We start from the raw sequence: 20,003 nt of genomic DNA, 5'->3' as shown, positions 1-20,003 counted from the left end.
CATTCCTTTCCAGTTTTCTTTGATATCGGCAGAAATTCCAGGATGTGTCCTCTTTTATATTTCATCCCCTAAAGCTATTTTCACATGTAATAGCCATTTTTTAACATGTCTGTCAGCCTGTTGGGAATGTAGACTTCTTCTAGACCTTGATTATTTCCCATTTATTGTCCTACATTAGCACCAACCACAGCAGCAAATGCATAGTAGTTACTTCCTAAGTGTGTTTTGGATTGTTTTTTATGTTGTAGTTTAACCCTTCAATTGCTATCTTTTCACATGTTTCTATCTTAATTCCATCTCTTCCAACCAGACTAAACAATCATTAAAAACAAATGCTGTGTTTTTACATTTTATATTTCTCTAAGGATTTGGCTTTAAATACAGACACTTAAATGTTAACTGAACCACTTCACCAGCTTGCCTTTCCAAAAGACTCAAAATTCAATAATATCTCTTTTCACTTGCTCATGGGGAAAACAGAGAAACTGCTACACAGGAAGCAGCCCTACAGGCTATACCTATACTAATGGTATAGACTTTATTCCACTATGACCCAAGCCACTGACAAACATGGTCAAGCTCTTTCATATAGTCAAGCTCTAGACTGGTTAGAAACTGGCAAGATTGGGAACACAGTTAAAGCATGTTAGGGCTGATAAGTTAATTAGGAACAATGCCCACTGATAAAAATCTGTAATATTTGTTCTTCATAACAAGGTGGATAAGTAACATTTATTTTTAAAAATTATTGCAAAATATTTCCAGTGTCGTACAACCCAAATTTGGAATAGGATTAATGATTTTAAGGCCTGAACCCAGGTCACAATTTTTGAAAAATGAAACATCCATAAACCACCCTTAGTTATGCCTTTGGTTGAAACAATGATTGGCCCAAGCTGCGATGGTGAATTGGGCAAAAACCCACTGAAGTTAGAAAGAAAAATAAATTAAATGCTACATATGCTTCAAAATTCTTGCTCACCCCACCCCCGTAGCTCCTTCTAGAATGTGGAAAACTGTGACTATCTTCGGGACAATGGAGCAGCAAGCAAAAAGGGACATGGTCCCAGATGGGTAAAATGAACAAACTTGCAATAAAGGGAAATGGGACTTCCTTCACTGATTCCCAGATGTAGTTGGTCTCTTGCTAATGTCCAATGTCATAGAATTTTAAAGTGGGAGAATTTGGAAAAGTTGGTCTTATTAACAGGAAATGCCTCATTTTCCCTAAACAAGGCTGGCCTTCCTCTCCACTCCTTCAACGCACTCCTCCCTATTTTATTTCCTCTTGAAATTTGAGTTACCAGAGAGCAGGCTAATAAACCCTATTTGGAAACATACACACACGCACACACACACCACCCTTCCTAGCCTATAACCTAGTGGGTGACCCTTTCTTTCCTCTGTCACACTAAGCTGTCTCCAATGTAGTTCTATCCACAATAGAGGTAATGTTTTATTCTCCATCTGATGACTCTAATAATGCTTTATTTCCTAATTTGTTCAGAACTCGGGCTAGGGAGAAGGGATCTCTTTATGGGATCTCTTCAGAGAACTCACTGATTTATATAATTCACCAAGGAATATTCATGGGAAATACATTAACTCTGAAGCCAAATAAATTGGTTACACTGAATGAACTCTCTCATCCAGAGCTCTAAGTGATTTCGTTAAGCTGGGTTTAGAGCATGTACTTGCCTTAGGGTCCCTCAATGAAAACATTAATTGATGAAAAAGGTCCACCTTTCATTTGTCAGGTATTACAAGCATAAATGCCTTCCTTCTATACTTAATGTTTATAGTCAACAGTTTAAATCTGTTTTTTTCTTCTCATTTCAAGGCTTCTAAAAAAACCAAACAAACAAAAAACAGAACAGCTATATTGTCCTAAGTTACAATATTTACATCCAATAAAGGTAATTATGCCTTTAACACACTTTTATTTATTTATTTATTTATTATTTATTTATTTATTTATTTATTTATTTTTAAGGTGATAACTTAGGTATTTTAAGTTAAATAAAATGTGCTCATAGTTGAAGGTTTTTTTGTTTACACTTATTGTCATAATTCATTCATAACCAAACTATTTCTACTCGGATAATGTTTCTGATAAGCAATTATTTTATCTATTATTTTCAAATGATTTTTTATAGACCATTACCTACTATTTGATGTAATTACTATTTTCTTTTTTTTTTAATTTTATTAGTTTCAGGTGCACAAGACAAAGCAAAACTTAGACGTTTATCATTTATATCCCTCACACTGTGTGAACCCCCCTCCCCCCATCCACTATCCCTCTGACCTCGCACAGAGCCAATACATTTCCACTGTCTCTATTCCTAATGCTGTACTCCGCTTCCTGTAACAATATACATACAAATATATAAATATACATGCATATATATATATATATATATATATATATATAAAATTATAGTTGTCATTCAGTATTATTCAGCTTCAGGTGTACTGTGCAGAGATCAGGCATCTACATGCCCTTAACACACTTTTAAAAAGTGAATATCAGATTGTGTTTATAACAACATTTTCCACCACTCTATGAGATATTTGGTGTATGGTGCTTCTAACACTATACAATTAGTTTTTACAGCCTCTCCCTCAGTTTCCTAAATGTAGGTACAATTGTGTTATCCTCTTGTACCAGTGAAGGAATTGAGGTTAAACAGCTACACCGACGTCCAATAGGAAACACCATGGTGAGCTGGACTCAGAGTGGCGCTCTCCCTGACTCAGACTTTACATCACCAGAGCAAGCTGCCTCCTAGGGAACCATGGCACCAAAGAGCCCAGTTTCCCCTAGGATTCGTGGTATGTTGTGCTAGGACTCCATAGTGAGTTTCTGTTGTGTGCAGCCTTAAGAAGATAAAAAATGTATTCAAGCATAGCAAAGCAGTGACGAAAGCCTAATTATCTTACTAACAGCACTACGCCATTTTAAGCTGGCATTCGTAAATAAAACAGAAAGACATACATAGTTTTTATACTGGTTAAGATCTTATGGAGTTAAAAAAAAATCTCCTTTTATTCAATTAGAAGTTTTATCATCCTGTTATCCAACTATTATACACAGGAAAATTTTATTTCATTTTCACTATAAAATAATCTGATAATATAAATTTTATTGGATATGCTTGTATAATCATCATAAAAAGATATGTCAGGAAAAATGACCAGGAAATGTCCTATTGACTAGACTTGTAGAATATAATATATTCAACTAAAGGGGGGAGTAAGGTTTTAAAGGAAAAAATACTTCAAACTTTTTTTTTTCATCTTATACTCGGCAGTTCTTATTTGTAGTACCAAAAAAGTGTTTGGTTTCCCCCTCAGATTATTTCATAAGATTTTTATCATCACAACCACATTAGTCCCTTTGATGTCCCCTCATCTCTTCCTGATAACAGAAAATACATACTGAAAGGTTTACTCTTTGGCAACCTCTGGGCTAGTTTCCAGCCCTTTTTCTAGACAGGAACATCAAGGCTGGAAGAGGTTTACTAGCTTGCCCAAGGTTGCAGAGCTTGGATTTAAATCCTGGTTTTTCTGACTTCTGAGCCTAAATTCTTACCATCCTGACTCCCACATGGTTATACAAGACTCTCCACTGTTAATACAGGAAGAAGCACCGCTGCCCTGTTCTCTAGCAGCTTTCCAGAACCTAAACCCTTCCTGACTTGTCCTGGTCATCAAACCTTTCCTATCCTGTATCTCATTGATTCTAATTGTGTTCAGTTGTCGTAGTTAATCTAGCCTACAACTGCCTGTAACAGGGTTATACCTAGCATAGTGCTTTTCACATACTAGTTGATAAATATTTTGTTTGGTTTACAACTATTTACATCTCAAATAACATATTTGCTTCCTAATAAAAGCCTTCGAAAAATCTTCCTCTAATTAGCTTCTAGTGGCTGGAATTTGCATACTACATAGATAAGGTAGAGGGTACGAGACCCTTTAAATGCCATGGAAATACTCAGTATCTTCTAAACACTCATCAAGTTAAGTGAAAGGGGGAGGAGACAAACCACATACATGCATTTGGACACCCCCAGTGCAATAAACACTCCATGAGTTGTCTATTGCACTCATGCCTGTACCCCTATCACTCATCCAAGGGCCTGAAGAGCAGGTTCCCAAGAAACACTTGATCAAATGGATGGATGGATGGATGGATGGATGGATGGACGGACAAACAGACAAATGGACAAAAAAATGGAAAGGAGTTACTAAGTTGGTCACTTGGTTATGCACTATATATTTAAATGGCAATTTTTTTTAATCAAAGGCATGTTAAGAGATCTATTTTACTATAAAATTTAGATCTGTTAGACCCCAATTTAAAATATTTTCTACCTGTAGCAAGTCTATAACCACCTATAAATTAATTATATATCATATTCATTTATTGGAACTAATTTTGTCATTTTCTACAAATCTGCCTTACATCATAAACTCAGCTACAATGTCAATGCTTCTTTCAAATTTACTTCGCTAAGAAACCCTTTGCACATCTTCAAACAATGAGAAAGAACAATCTGCTAAAAGAAATACAAATACAAAAAATCAAAGGTAGGTTCACAGTGACCACTCAAAGGTCAAAGTGGCATTATACACTACCATTTCTAAGTGGGAAAGGCAGAGTGCCACAGCATGTGGCACAGCTAAAAGAACACTTCTGTTTGCTCAGCATTAACATTTATTTTCCATTTAGTAAACTGTGAGGTTTCTGCACTAAATGCATTTTAATAAATGAAAAAAATTAACATGCTGAATCAAAGCAGGAACCATGCTTTTTATGGAGTTAAAAGGCAAGTGTTTATAAGAATTCAGGAAACATAAAATTTGTTATTAATATTATTTTTTTTTACTAAGATGTGAGAGGGAGTTTCAAAATTATGACCACTGAAGAGGCCATCACACAAGGTTCTAATTCCAATATCTGTTTATCTAGGAGGCTCAATCTACTAGCCCTGTGGAAGATTTTAGAATATCAACTAATAATAATCATAATAGTCACTACACTTAGAGACAAAATGTTCCTTTTTCTGCTCAAAATAATAAAACTTTCCAGAGAGGCCGAACATTCAAATTTCAAATTGTTTCCTTTAGTATCAGTCGTAACTCCTGTTCATGTCAAGCTTTCTTTTTTCCCCATAAAGCAATCTCAATCCAAAGTATTAACAACCGTTGCAAATAAAATCTCAAACGAGAGTGGACTTGCCTAGTAAGAATAGCTTTGGAAGGTGAAAAAAAGCACTCCTTGGAGCAGAAGTCAATTCACAGGTCTCACGGGCCCCTGCCATCTCCTAGGTGTGTGACCTGAGCTACACCTAACCCTCTGACCTCAGGTGTGCACTCAGCAATGTGGGGGGAATAGATGGTCCATTAAATGCACCCCAGTTCTCAGTGGGGCTGCAAGGATTCCACCTTCCCAATACCACACTCCGCTACCTTCACAAAACCACTCTGGTTTTTGTCTGCATAGCCTATAGGCCAGGGGGCGATGGCACAGCTTCACCTAGGCGAGGCTAAAACAGCCGACCGGAAGTGGGGTGCAAGTAAATGTAAAAGTTCCCCACAGGGGTGGAGGTGAGGATGAAGGCTGCCGTGTTGTCTCTTTCAAGCTAAAGCATTAGAGAAAAGATGATAATCGAGGAAATATTTCATCAACCAAAATCGACTCTTCACCGGACCATACATTATGGTTTCCTCGAAGGCACCCTGTGACCCTTAACCTTTTGGAGCCTCAGATTTCTCCTATGCTAAACAAGAGTTTGGAGCAGGTGATCTCTAAAGTTCTTTCTAGAAAGAAACTCTTTAATTATTTATCTTACATGTCTAATCCTCAGCGGGTCCTGTCTCACTACAGTCATCCTCTTACATTTCTTCGGAAAGTCAATGGAAGTCTCTATTTTGGAAAAGATTCACAAGCATGAAGCTCTACTTGAGGTGCCCATGGAAGTGAAACAACTTGAAAAGATCATCATTTCACTGTTAACCAAGCAAACTCTTCCTTGTATCTCCTCATAATAGTAAAATAAATGTGAATATGTAAATGTCTGAAAGACAGCACCCCAAAAGGCCATTTTTACTAAAAGAACACTTAAATGGTAGACACTATTATTTGCCTGAAAAGAGAAGAAGAAATACAGGTTATCTGGAGACCTGGAACACTGAGGGGGGAGAGGAGGAGCCGTTGGGAGGGCCGGGGTTGGCGGGATGTGATATTCAGAACTGGCAATGTATTATGAGATATAGTCTTCATGTTCTATTGGCTTATTTTGCAACCAAGACTTGGACGCTTCACAATTAAAGAACCCTGCTCTGCACAATGAAACTCACTTTTTCTTTCTATTTCCTAATGCACTCAACTTTTCATAAATAGCTCATTTGGGCCTTTCCAGAATACACAAAGCAATAGCTGCTCTTTTAATACAATATAAATAAAGATAAGAGTCTGCCCTACAATATGCTGTGCCTCCTTCTTGGTAATTCACTCTGAAATAATAAACTTTTATTTAGGTCCAAAGGGCAAGAAAGTCAGCCCACCACACATGACCTCCTGCCGGTCTGTGGGCAGGACCAGTGCCCATCCTGATAAAACTATCATTCATCTGTAGTGAATTGAAAAAAACAGGAATAACGCAGTGAGTTTTTTAAAAGCTCAAGCTATTCAATTTATAGATCTGTGTTTATTCTCAGATCATATCTTTCCTACATTCAGCTCTTAAAGATCCTCTCTTTATAGAATGATGGGGCAGCAAAGTTAGTAACATTTATTTGGAAAAGAAAAAATAAAACTTGGCCACTCTGTTGATCTCTCATCTCCTTTGTTTTTTTAATTTTACTCATCCAGCATAAAATCTAAATGCCTGCAAAGTACTCTCCCACAGAAGTATGAAAATCGCTATTCATGTATAAAGATTAATGATAATTTACCAACAGTTATACAGACCACAGAGTTAGGCTTACTTAAAGAAGATGACAGTCTCCACAGACAAATGATGAAAACAGAATGTACAGCCTGAAAGTTGAACATGAACTTAAGTACCTAGAAGTTCTTCCATCCATTATATTTGTAACACAAATCAATATGAATGGAATAAATAATTCTAGCAGATGCACAGAGCACACCAGTGTTAGCAAAATGGCAAAATTCATATAACTTTGAAAGTTGGGCTTCAAGAGGTGACGTCTAATGGTGTACAAAGGAAATATGCTTCCACAGCCACCAGAAGGGCAAACACACAGAAATTAATGTGCCTGGATCTCAAACTTGACTTAAACCAACAGCCTTCTACTCAGGTTGTTGTCTTGATTAAATATCACAAAGCAAAATATCCACACATTAAGTAAAATTATGTTTCCAGGTAACAGGAAGAAAAATGGAGAACAGTTTACTTTTCTTGTTAAGGAATTGTCATTTACGCATAAACCTGGAGTATTCATAATAGAACTCAGGTTTACAGGATGAAAGCATGGTGAGAAATGTGTGTTTCTGAAAACTGAAAATCTCAAGAAGGAAAAACAGAAATGGCATGCTTTATCCATCTCGTTTAACGGAAGAGCTAGAATTTAAATGGTTTAAAGGCACAAATTGTGTTAATTTTTGAAGCAATGTTGGTTCTGGCTACTAGCAGTATGCAAACACATTCAGGATTGTTTTTATGCCTGTATTTATAATTTTAAAAAGCCAAGAAGGGAAGTTGATGAATTTCTGTTAAAAGCCACTCCTGTGTTAGATGTAATGACATAGCAAATATTTATTTACAGTGTTCATTTAATAAACCATCCATTTAAGTTTAAGTGAAATCAACAAAAAGAATGTATAGATGTGTGATTTAGAGACTGAAGTTAATCTTAAAACATAAATAAAATATGGAGAGTACCCTAAAAATATATTTTTAATACTTTTAAATATTTAAAAATATAATTTTAAAACATAATATTTTTAATATAAAATTTTATATATTTTATAATATATTTTATATATTATCTTTTATTTTATAATATAATACATTATATTTTTAATATACAAATTTTAATATATTTTAAAATATTTTTAATTATTTTAAATATAAATAAAGGGTACCTGGTCCCTTCACACTCCACTGTCCCGCTGGCTCTGCCCTTGTGTTCAAGGTGGCCCTTGATGGCAGCTGAGGACCAGGGCACCAGTGACAAGCTGTCTTCGTACCTCTCTCACTAGCCACCTCATTCCCTCCTGGGCTATTCTACGTGGAGCCCCTCTCACCTCTCTTTGAGCACACCATGCGAGCCCTCCCCTCCTTGAATCCCAGATCAGTAGTCACAGCTTCCATTAAACAAACAAGCAAGCAACCCAAAAAACAGAAAACACCTGGCTTGCAGATACCTTTCTCTAATTCTGCACACCCACAGCATTTACCGGCTCCGTAGGGTATAGCACTGAGCAAACATCAGATGACTGATACAAGTACTTTCTCTAGGATTGGCTCAGGGATAACCCGGGATAACACAAGATATAAATATCATTCATCACCAATTTTGGAAAAATTACAGTCAGTAATTCCGTGATGTTAAATATTTCTACAGAAATAAAGCCTTACTACTAAAATTTAACCTTCACTCGAAACAAACCATTACCTGTGGTTAATGGCCCAGAGCAGTGACAACGCCACCAAGGAGCCAGACCAGTCTGGACACTAGGTCCGGAAATACTATTCACCTGCAGAGCAATGAGCACACACCACTGACTCGCCGAATCTAATAAAACATTCTCAAGGCTGTAAATTCGGTGTGTCACAAGCAAAGCACTGAATACCCATCCAGAAGTTGTTACCTACCCAATTACTCCCATTTCCCCTAAAGTTTTTATTATTAGAGTGTGTCTTTGAGGACTGGTGGAGACAAAATGATGAAGTGGCCTTTCCAACTCAAAGGGCAGGGCTGAAACCCTGACAGTCCAGGGTGTTTCTTACCCCCCACTTTGCCCCCCACTACCCAGTGGGTATTATTGTTTCGGATTGTTTTGTGTCCTCCCTCCTCTTTGATGCATGTGATGTGAACTTTTCATCCTCACACAGGGCAACAGCCAAAGGGACACAGACACAAGGAGGAATTGTTTGAAGGCAGTTAGAAGTGAGAGGATGTCTGCAGGCTTTGAGACAAAACCCCTAGAAAGGTAACATTTGAAGACCCAACCTTCCCCATCAAGGCCTTCAAAAGCGATCTCTTACAGTCCTCACTTTCACATACCTCATATACTCTTCAACATACGGCAGTTGTCTTTCCCTTCCATTGTCAAAACATTTAATATTCCACTTTTAAGATTTGTCTTTTTTAATGGAAGGGATATCCTGAGCTTCCAAAGAGATGTTTTTTATTATTATAATTAAAGTCATATTGAGAAATACTTCCTCTAACTTCATTCTTTGAAGTATACATATCATTTATATATACAGTAGTGATTTCCAGATACAGTTAAGTACATGTGCAGTTGAGAGTGACAGAGACCAAACACTGGTATCCCAGCATCCCCAAAAATATACTGTTCACTGCCACTGAAACGCTATTTCCTGGAAAGAATTGTAGGTCCTTCTAGAACAAAATATAAACAAGGCCGGGAGCAACAGAGACATCTCCTCAATTTCACCTGCATGGATTGTCTCTGATGTTTCTAGCACTGGACTAAATGATGCGAGTAAAAAAGAGAAGGAGAGGGAGACTTTTTCTTCAAGAGCTGTCTTGGTCAGCGTGGGCTGTATGACAAGTTATCACAGACTGGATGGCTTAAACAACAAAAATTAATTTCTCAATTCTGGAGGCTGAGAAGTCCAAGGTCAAGGTGCTGGAAGACCTGGTATCTGACGAGAGCCCACTTTCTGGTTTATAGAGGGCTATCTGCTCATTGTGTCCTCACATAGCAGAAGCAAAGAAACAAGCTCTCTCTGGACTCTCATAAGGGCACTAATTCCATTCATGAAGGCTCCACCCTCATCTAACTCTTATCACTGCCCAAAGGCCCCACCCCCAATACCATCTCCCTGGGGTGGGGTAGAGCTTCAACATGAATTTGGGGGAGACACAAATATTCAGTCCATAACAGAAGCCCACAGTCAATGAGAAAGACATGTTAGACATTAAGCTTACAATCCGTAAGATCAGGGCCATGGCAGCCATCTACCAAGTACACTGGGAGCACAGGAGAGGGAGAAATTAATTCTGCTTAGGGAAGGAACACAGAAAAACTCCCAAGGAAGAAATGATACTTCAACTAGATACTGAAAAAAGAGCAGGAGTTGACCAAGAAGATAATGGGGGAGGGACTTCTTTAAACAAAAGAATGACTCTCCAAAATATCTCTCTCCTCTCTCTAATTGCTTGGAGAGAATAGAACCAACCTACCAATTTTAATCAGAGCTAAACTAGACTTTTAATTACTGTTGAGGTTTCTCCACAAGTTATTTGTTTTCAGTTTATCATTGACTCAGCGCACCTACAAAAGTGATCTACTGAATTTGCAGAGGCAGCAGAATTTTTATAACAGTAATGCTACTAGGATGAAACTTAATGGCTATACTTAATGGATTACCTTTATGGCCAAGAGCCCACTAAAGGTCCTGGGCAGCTCTATTTGCTGCCCCAAGCTTACATTTCATTAAGCACTTTTTATTTTAATGTAAATTGATAAAAATTCAAAAGCTATGCATCTACTTTTAAAGTAAACCATTTTCAATAAGTCACTAAATACTTTACATGAACAATAAGAATTTTATGAGATGATTTGTTATTCTTACCTCCATGGGAAAAGCTTTGAAATTAACTGTGTGCTCAGAACCACGCTGGTTTTCTCTTCCCCAATGAAATCTAACTTCATACAGTTCAAATTCATGCCCTTGAGGCAATGGACCTCCCGATAGAACTGAAAAAGAAAATAAACTCTATTTAATTACCTCTCAAACATATTTATCAACACAGCAATATAAACACTGGGGACGTGTTTTGCCAAAAAAACTCTCATTAGTTCTATAGAGTAAATTCATATAGCAAAATAGAAATATATCACAATTGTGAGATGAATTCACAAACCCATGTGGGTTTGGCTGAAATTCTTATACTGGCCAGATACAGTAGAAGTTCCCAGAATCTGAAATACTTGATAATGATATGTATATCATTTAACGTTAACTTTGTTAACTTTAGACAAAGAAAACAAACACAATAGCTATACTCCAGAGACATAAATTTAGAACAGATCAGAAGACAAGAATATGGTTTGAGTCTCAATAATTTACTATAGGCCTTATCGATAAATTAAACCTTTACAGATCATCTGTTTGCACTAGTAGGCTTTCAATTTAGAGAACAGGTATAAGCTAACAAAATTTTCCATGAAGAGAATTATTATTAAGCCAATCTGATTTTTCTACAATGAAATCACACTTAAAAAGCAAATCATTCAGGGTCACATACAATGCAAACAAAACAAAATTGTGATAAAATATTAACAATACTTAAAATAGTAACATTAGTTCTTGAGGGCCCTGTGTCTATTTCTCACTTTTGGATATGACCCAGAACTTTGTTCCAAACTAGGGCACTCTAAATGATAATGAAAAATAAATTTGTACAAGAACCTGTCTTGAAGCAATAAAATACTTTCTTTAGTTAAACATTCCCCCATATCATATGGAGAAGCTTGAAATAAAGTTTATTACAATGGCCAATTTCAACACAAATAAAGGTTGTTTGCATTTTCCCTGTAAAACCATTCTAAATAAGATCAGGTAAGAATTATGGGTTCTTTTTCAGTCAAAGGGCTGACAAAATTCACCCCATTCCCACAGTAGGGATCTCTCTCCAACAGATGAGCGTTCACACTTGACTTGCTGTTGTGGAGGAAGGAACAGTGTCCACATTGTTCTCTTGAGGAACAGTTTTATTGTCCATTCTTACTCAAAAACTCAAAGGAGAAGAGAATTGGTGCTGCAATATTTGGTTGATTCTTCATCCAATAACTTGCTCCGAGAATTTAAGTCTGCTTATATCAAGGTACATATCATACAGCCAGAAAGCATAAATTAGAAAGAAGAGCAAAGGCGGGTGGGGAAAGACAGGAAGAAAAGAGATGGAGAAATGAGGCTATCACAAAAACAAATGTCCCAAAGTCCTTGAGAACAGTGCCCTACCAATTGGCTTCTAAGCATTCTACCAACTCAAAGAAGACAAACTGCATCAGTAGCAAAAAGTAATTTTAGTTTTTCAAGTGCATAAACCTCACCTTAAGGGGAAGGGGGTGCCGATGCATGGCATTTAAGAGACTATCTCTCATGGTTTTAATGTGCTTCCTCAGACTTGGTCTTAGTTAAGTCTCACAACAACTCTGAAGGGTCAGCATTACCATCATCCCCATTGACAGGGACCAGAACTAGGGCTGAAAGGGGCTCAGAGTGGCCAGCCCTGGTCACCCAGCTGGCAAGCTCCAGGAGCCTGGAACTCGACTCTTCTGACCCACATCCCAGAAAGAGAGACAGGGATGGGGAAAACCACATTTCAGTATCTGTGAGCATGAACTGGAAAAAAAAAAAAAAAAAAACAGAAAGAAAGAAACAGAGTACTTTAAGCCTAGATTTCGAAACCGCAGTCCCTCCTTTGAGTATTACACCTCATCCTATTTCCCAGAACAGTCCAAAAAAAAAAAAAAAGTAAATAAACACAGGGTTCACAAAGGGCTGCAGATATCCAGAGCTGCAGTGTGCAGGCTCACTGAGTATCTTCTTCAATAACCATCCACGCTGCGGATGGAAGAAGGTATGAAATGTTCTTATGTTAACCAGAACACCACAGTGTCTGAATAACTTCAAAATGCACTCCTTTCCTTTGGCTGTTCACATTTGGTCTTAAAGAAAACCAAGAAGGAGGCCTGGCGTCTACCCACCGTGCACCACACCTCCCAAACCAAAAAGAGGAAAAAGCTTCTCGGAAGTCTCGTTCTGCACCCCTGCCTCATCAGAACCAGAAAACATACCCTACCCCAAGTGCGGGCACAACCTGACCTGACACTTCACAGGGATGGGCCCTATAACACTTTACTTTTAAAAGAAAGTGAAAATTTGTGTTGGAGGAGGCTTAGCTCCACATTGCCAATGAAAGAGAAAGAGGAGTACCGCTAAATAAAGTTCATATGAAACGGGAAGATTAGGAAAAAACCTTTCCCCCAAATGTACTGCGATGTTCATTGCAGCTTTACTTTCGGTGGCCAAGACATGGGAACCACCAAAGTGCTCTTCGATAGATGACTGGATAAGGAAGATGTGGTGTATATACGCAATGGAATATTACTCAGCCACAGGAAAAGATGAAATACTGCCATTTGCGACAACATGGATGGACCTTGAGATAATTATGCTAAGCGAAATAAGTCCGACAGAAAAACTCGAGAACCCTATGACTTCACTGATATGTGGGATACAAAACTGAAGGCAACAAAGGAATAAGGCAAATAAAGAAACAAAAACCCATAGACATAGACAATAGTTTAGTGATTACCAGAGGGTAAGGGGGGAGGGGAATGGTAGATGAGGGTAAAAGGGATCAAATGTGTAGTGATGGAAGAACTGACTCTGGGTGGGGAACACACATGTGATATATAGATGATGTATTACAGAATCTTACACTTGAAACCTACGTAATTTTACTAACCACTGTCACCCCAATAAATTTAATTTAAAAAGCTCTTTCCCCAAAGCCTCTTCATTGTGTATACTCAGTACACACACACACACACACACACACACACACACACACACACAACACCAATTTCTGAAACTGCTACAGTGTAGTCTACTGGTATTTTTTTATAAATACGGATGTTACAACTGATGAGGACAGTGATTTCAGGGGACCAAAGAGAGATCCATGATTCAAAAATATATCCCCCATCTTATCAATGCCTAGTATTTCTTTAACAGGAATAAAGCCTTTAGTTTAAAACTTGGGAATAACGTTTACATTTTAAATAACTGGAAATTCAAACTCCACAGATCAATGTGTTGATAGGGAGAAGTTCAAGGCCCACAGGAGTCCATTTAATCATCCCTTCAACAAATATTTTTTTATCACCTACATTGCAGCCGGCACTGTATTCAGTGCTTAAGACACATCGATTTGGGCAAAACAGACAAAACTCCATGGTCTCGCGGATCTTACATTCTATTAGGCTGAAAATGAGCACAAAGCCTGGTCCCCAGGGAGAGGTGACAAACAGGCAGTTTTCAGCCAGGAATCAGCCACTGGGTACCTTGCACTTTTTCTGCTGAGGAATAATCCCAGGTTAAACCACACTAAAATCACATGGCCGTACAAAGCCATCAAAAATGACAAAATACTGAATTCAGAATTTTATGAGGTGCCAGGTAAAAGCATTACCTGTTCATCCCCCAAGAATGACTGTTTATAGATTAAAAATAAAGAGTAGCTCTGTTTTACCCATTTTGCAACATCCTCTTACGGCATTATTCTGACTTTTTATAGCTTTCTTTATAAACAAGGAAACCAGTCATACCAAAAGGTACACACTTTCCCTACATTTATGATTATCATATTTTGCTGAGTGATATTTTGTCACTATATGGCAGGTTTATTAGTCGTGATGTCATTAAGCTCAATAAAATTACAATGAAACAATATGAAACTCGTACTGATGACATGCTGTTTCTTTAGAATCACAAACTTGTGAAAAGAATACAAAATCAACTGATGTCATTGCTACTGCATCCATTTTCTTTAATGCTCTTTAACAGAAATGCCCATTATGCTTATGAGATGTAAAAAGAGATCCTTCTGCAAAATTTGGAACCCCATAAAGACATGATATATGTATATTTACCTAAATCTACCTAAGCTTCTACAATCCTTTGCTGAAGACAAATTTGCCAGATAGTTCACAGGCTGTTTTTAATCAAGGCTTATTCCCCCTCACTTCTTTTCATTTGAGTTCAACACACAGGTTTTAACATGGCCTCCATGCCCAGCGCTGTGCTGACACCGAGTGTATAAAAACAACGTTAGTCTCGGTGCTGGCTAGGCATTCGCAGTGCTTACGGAACTGAATTTAATGGTTGAAATAAATTGCATCAGGAGAGTAAGGGGAAGTACAGAAGGTACTAGGAGGGCACCCAGCAAGGGTCAAGCCAAAACCAAGGGGCATCAGAAAGTCAGGGAACCTTCCAAAGGAGACGACAGCTAAGCAGAGCCTTGAAGAGTAAGCTTAGAGAAGTGAGAAAGTACATTCCAGCAGAGAGAAGAGGCTGAGGAAGGCTCAGAGACAGGAAACAGCTTGAGTGTGTTCCAAGAGAATAAAGGCACAGGTTACCAATGGCCAAAGGCAGGCCCCAAAGTGTTAGCATCTGGAGGGGACCTGAGCCCATGCTCAGGGGCTGGAGTTTAGCAGGCAGGCAATCATCGATGGCTGTTAAACAGGGGGCTAATACTTTTGCATTTGGAGATATTACTTACATGTCTGCATGGACAGTGGACCAGCAAACGGCAAGCTTCACTGGTTAGAGAGCTGCTGTCAAACCCCAGACAAAGTCGGTGAGGCCAGTGACAGAGCCTGCCAGAGCCAAGTCTCCAACGGGGAGGGAGACCAGCGCCAATGGCCCCCCATGGACCCCCAAAGGATCCAAAGGCCCAAACAGGTCATTCTCGGTACGTTTAAAGATTTTATATCCTGTTTAACTTAAGGAATCTGAAACGTATTCATAAAACATTCCAAACATAGTACTAAGTAGTTCTTTTTTGACATTTGACATCTCAAAAGCAAAACTCAATTATTTTTATTGTCTCCAGCTTTTAACCTACAGCTTTATTTCATATTAAAGAATAAATATCATCAACAATATGGAGAGAAGGCCAGTTAAGCTGAGTCTACACAAGCAAAATGAAGCAGATTAAGGCAGGCTGGACAATAGTCCAGATCATTGAAATCCCCAAAAAGTTAACTAATAATAAATATAATCATAAAAAAATTAAAGCCCGACATTTCGTATAAATAAATAATACATAGCCTCTTCTTAAGTAAAAATAATTTTAAGGTACTTTTGACAACTTCATCTTTAAATCAGCAAGGTTGCCAAGAAACACTATAAAAAGTTGTCATTTTCTAAAAGGATGATTAATAATAATAATCTAGCCTAAAATTAATATTGAGAACTCTAAAAGACCCAGAAATAAAATTTTCTAATTAAGGTTGCTATAATAAGTTACAGTGAAGGGCACAAATGACCTATCTTGATTAGCAATTTCTCCCATACCGATGGCCCATTAAAAATGTCATTACTCTCAACACTGCTGGTCATCAGATGGAATGACATTCTATTGCACAAGCTTAGGCAGTCTTACACTTTTTCACAACTTAAGTGTGAAACCACTCAGGTGGGTATCTATAATTCTATTTTTATACTTAAGCTACTTTTTATAAGCATGTCCCATTTTACTTTGTATACACTAAACTTAAGATTCCTGCAGTGCAGCAATTCACGCATCCCACAGAGAAATTCATGATATATGTGGCGGCCTTAATAAAACTCTCCATACTCAGGGAGATAACAGGACTGACCGCCTGGTCAGGTCACACCTGGGATGCGAATCTTGGCTCAAGTCCACGTTGGGAGGCACTCTGCCACCTTGAAATGTGCTCAGAGCAGAGGGAGAATGGTGACAGGATCCAAACCATGGACCAGTCATAGGGGCTCCACCCCAGCCCAGCCCTCCTCTCCCCTGCTCCACATAACCAGTCATTGAAATTCTGCGGGTGGCATCTCAGACAGCTCTCTGTCATCCCTTCCTCTCCACTGGCACTGCCCACACAATAGCTGCAGTCTTGGTTAACTGAGTCTCATACAATAACCTGACTCCCAGTTTCTCCAGATCCCCTCTTATTCAGTGCTGCCAGGTTGATTTTCCTACAGCAACATGCTGATTACGACTTTATCCTACAGAAAAGAAGTTTCTTATAGTCTTTATAGTTGGTTCAAGGTCCTCATGAACTTGCTCCAACATAACCTCTCCGTTGTATTTTCCATTAACTTCATTTAATATGAATGAAGCTTTCCTTCCAAATGTCCTTAACGATGTGCCTTTCCCTGACGCTCTCTAGACCTTCCCATAGCCACAGTCATGTCTTTTGATCGATAACCATAGCATCGTGTTCTCTCTTCCACACATCCCAGTCCCCTGGATCCAAATGCTATTCACCCTGCAAGGACCACTGCAAATGTCACTTCCTCCACAAATCCTTTCTGAATAATCTCAGGCAAAATTACCTCCTCCTAGATACCTACCTTTCACAACCTACCGCTGTAACCTCCTTGAGAGCCGGCATTGCGTGTGGTCCTTACTTGCCTTAGCAAAGGCATGGAATACCTTGCACGAGGTAAAACAAAGATTGCCAACTGTACCTTGTAGGCCAGATGAAGCCAGTGAATGTGTGTGTTTGGTTCACAGGTCCACGTCTCTCTCCAGCTTTTCCTGACACTTTAAACATCTGCCAAACTGGGCATGCTCTCTGCAGTTTGCTGGTTTCCCACAGTCCCCACCAGTCCCTACTGCTTCCCAACATACAGATAAAGCAGAGGGTCAATAGCTAGTTACAAGTTTTGCTCTCCTGGCTGCTCTCATTTGTAATGCCTGTCTAGCTCTCAAGGACAAGTGAGTTTGTAATTCCTGTAGTCAATGACCAATAAATAAGTATTAATGAATGAAGGACTATCATACGAGGAACAGTTGAAGGAACTAATATGTCTGAAAAGAAAAAATGGCAACTTCACAATATGACGATGGTAATCAATATATTAAAAGATGTCATGTGAAAGCACAATTATATTTGTTCTGGTAGGTCCAGAATCTCAAACTAGAAACAATGAAGGAGATCACAACACTTTTTTATCTTTGAAATTACTCAAAAGCAAAATGGATTTCCTCAGTGAGGAATGAATTTCCTTTTCTGAGCTGATCGAGCTGAGGACGCCCCGCCACTTACCAGAGGATCTGAAACGAGACACTGGACAGGCTGCCCTCCCTCCAAGGGCTCATTCCACTCAGGGAATCGGTGACTGCAGCCTCTGTCCTAAACTCATTTGCTGTCTTATTGGAAAACAGCACACTGAAGAAAGTACCAAACTGTATGAGTGCACTGATTATGGGGTGCCTGTTGTACAAGAGAAGCAGGTCGAGGAGGAAACCTTGAGAAATCCCGTGACTTTAGAATAATGGAGAATGAAGACCTGGCAGAAAAAAGTCCATCAAAATTAAGAACAAATATCAGGAGGTCATGTGTCAGAGACCAACAGGAGCCAAGAGTTTTCAAAAATTCCATTGCAAATGCAGCAGAATTAATGTATTTTAAGAATTTTAAAATGTCCATTTGATTGTGGAATGAGAAGATCGTCAATGACCTTGTTTGGAAATTTCGGGGTGGGGGGGAGGGTAGAGGTTTCATGCTCAGGACATGCCTCAAATTTAAATTAAGGTAATATATCCCGATGGGATTATATATAAGAATTATATCATTAGGATTATGTTAAAAGCTTTAATAGGTGTTAGCATCTAAATTATGCTACAACTTTTGTAACTCTTCTTGGTAATTCTTTATTATTGTTTAATATAAACAAAGCAAAAAAAAAAAGAACCATGAAGAAAAAGACGAAGTAGCCCAGGCCACTGACAACCTCTGTGAGGCCTGATGGTTCAGTGGAGTGGTGTGTATAAAGTGAGTTTAATTTCTAAAAAAAAATAAAAAATTGTGCTTATTCTATAAATTTTTTTTAATGACAGCATCCAAGAAAACTTCAATGAGGTCTGACAATTAAGTTCACAAACTTGTTGCAACAATTTGCTAAGCTTTTTTGATATCAGACAGATTATTCATTATGAATTTGTACCAACTGGACAGTTAACCAAGTTTACTATTTGGAAGTGCTGAAAAGGCTGTGTGAAAGTTAGACGACCTGAACGTTTTGCCAACAATTCACGGCTCTTACATCACGACAATGCACCAGCTCACACAGCACTGTCTGTGAGGGAGTTGTTAGCCAGTAAACAAAGAAATGTATTGGAACACCCTCCCTTCTCACCCGATCTGGCCCCCAATGACTTCTTTCTTTACCCAAAGGTAAAGGCAATATTGAAAGGAAGGCATTTTGATGACATTCAGGACATCAGGGTAATATGACAACAGCTCTGATTGACATTCCAGAAGAGTTCCAAAATTGCTTTAAAGGGTAGACTAGGCGCTGACGTCAGTGCATAGCTTCCTAAGGGAAGTACTTCGAAGGTGACCGTAGTGATATTCAGCAAAGAGGTATGCAGCACTTTTTCTAGAATGAGTTCACGAACTTAATTGTCTGACCTCGTATATTATTACATGAAAAAAGCCAATCTGAAAAGGCTACTTAATATATGATTCCAATACATGACATTCTGGAAAAGGCAAAACTATGGAGACAGTGGTTGGGAGGAAGGAGGGATGAACAGGCAGAGCACAGAGGATTCATAGGGCAGTGGAACTACTCCATATGATGCTATAATAGTGGATACATTTGTCCAAACCCATAGAATGCACGACACCAAGAGTGAACCCTAAGGTAAACTATGGACGTTAGCTGACGATGATGTATCAATGCAGGTTCATCAACCGTAAGAAACATAACACTCTGGTCACACTCTCTTGCCTGTGGTCAATAACCAGTGCCGATGGCCAGCTGTGAGGCCCCACACGCCCTCCCCCAAAGAAACTGATAAAACTTATGAAGCCTCCACCAACAACATGGCCAGGGCCTCACCTAATCACATTACTGTGACAGCCACCAGACCCCAATTCCTGCTCAGGTGCACAGAGCTTCTAATCCACTTTTTAGACCCATTCCTAAAGATGAACAAAGAGCCAAAGATCACTAGACATTTGAGGGAAACCTCCAATAATAAAAGAAAGAAGC

The 20,003-nt window shown here is 38.6% G+C and overlaps 1 protein-coding gene and 1 pseudogene across 3 annotated transcripts in view; one reads left to right on the top strand and one right to left on the bottom strand.

The window, feature by feature from the left end:
* CA8 (carbonic anhydrase 8 (inactive)) overlaps positions 1 to 20,003 on the bottom strand; it is a 93,957-nt gene that overhangs the window by 68,600 nt on the left and 5,354 nt on the right. For all 3 annotated transcript variants that reach the window (XM_074318547.2, XM_019716202.3, XM_074318548.2), the window contains exon 3: positions 10,806 to 10,930. In XM_074318547.2, coding sequence (XP_074174648.1) covers positions 10,806 to 10,930 — 125 coding nt within the window. The remainder of the gene's footprint in view (positions 1 to 10,805; positions 10,931 to 20,003) is intronic.
* Positions 1,037 to 7,285, top strand: LOC141568643 (ubiquitin-conjugating enzyme E2 variant 2-like; annotated as a pseudogene).

Source organism: Rhinolophus sinicus, chromosome 7 (genome assembly GCF_057876585.1).
Source record: "Rhinolophus sinicus isolate RSI-liver-muscle chromosome 7, RSI-T2T, whole genome shotgun sequence".
Taxonomy (NCBI): Eukaryota; Metazoa; Chordata; class Mammalia; order Chiroptera; family Rhinolophidae; genus Rhinolophus; species Rhinolophus sinicus.
This window is presented reverse-complemented; position numbering and strand designations above follow the sequence as displayed.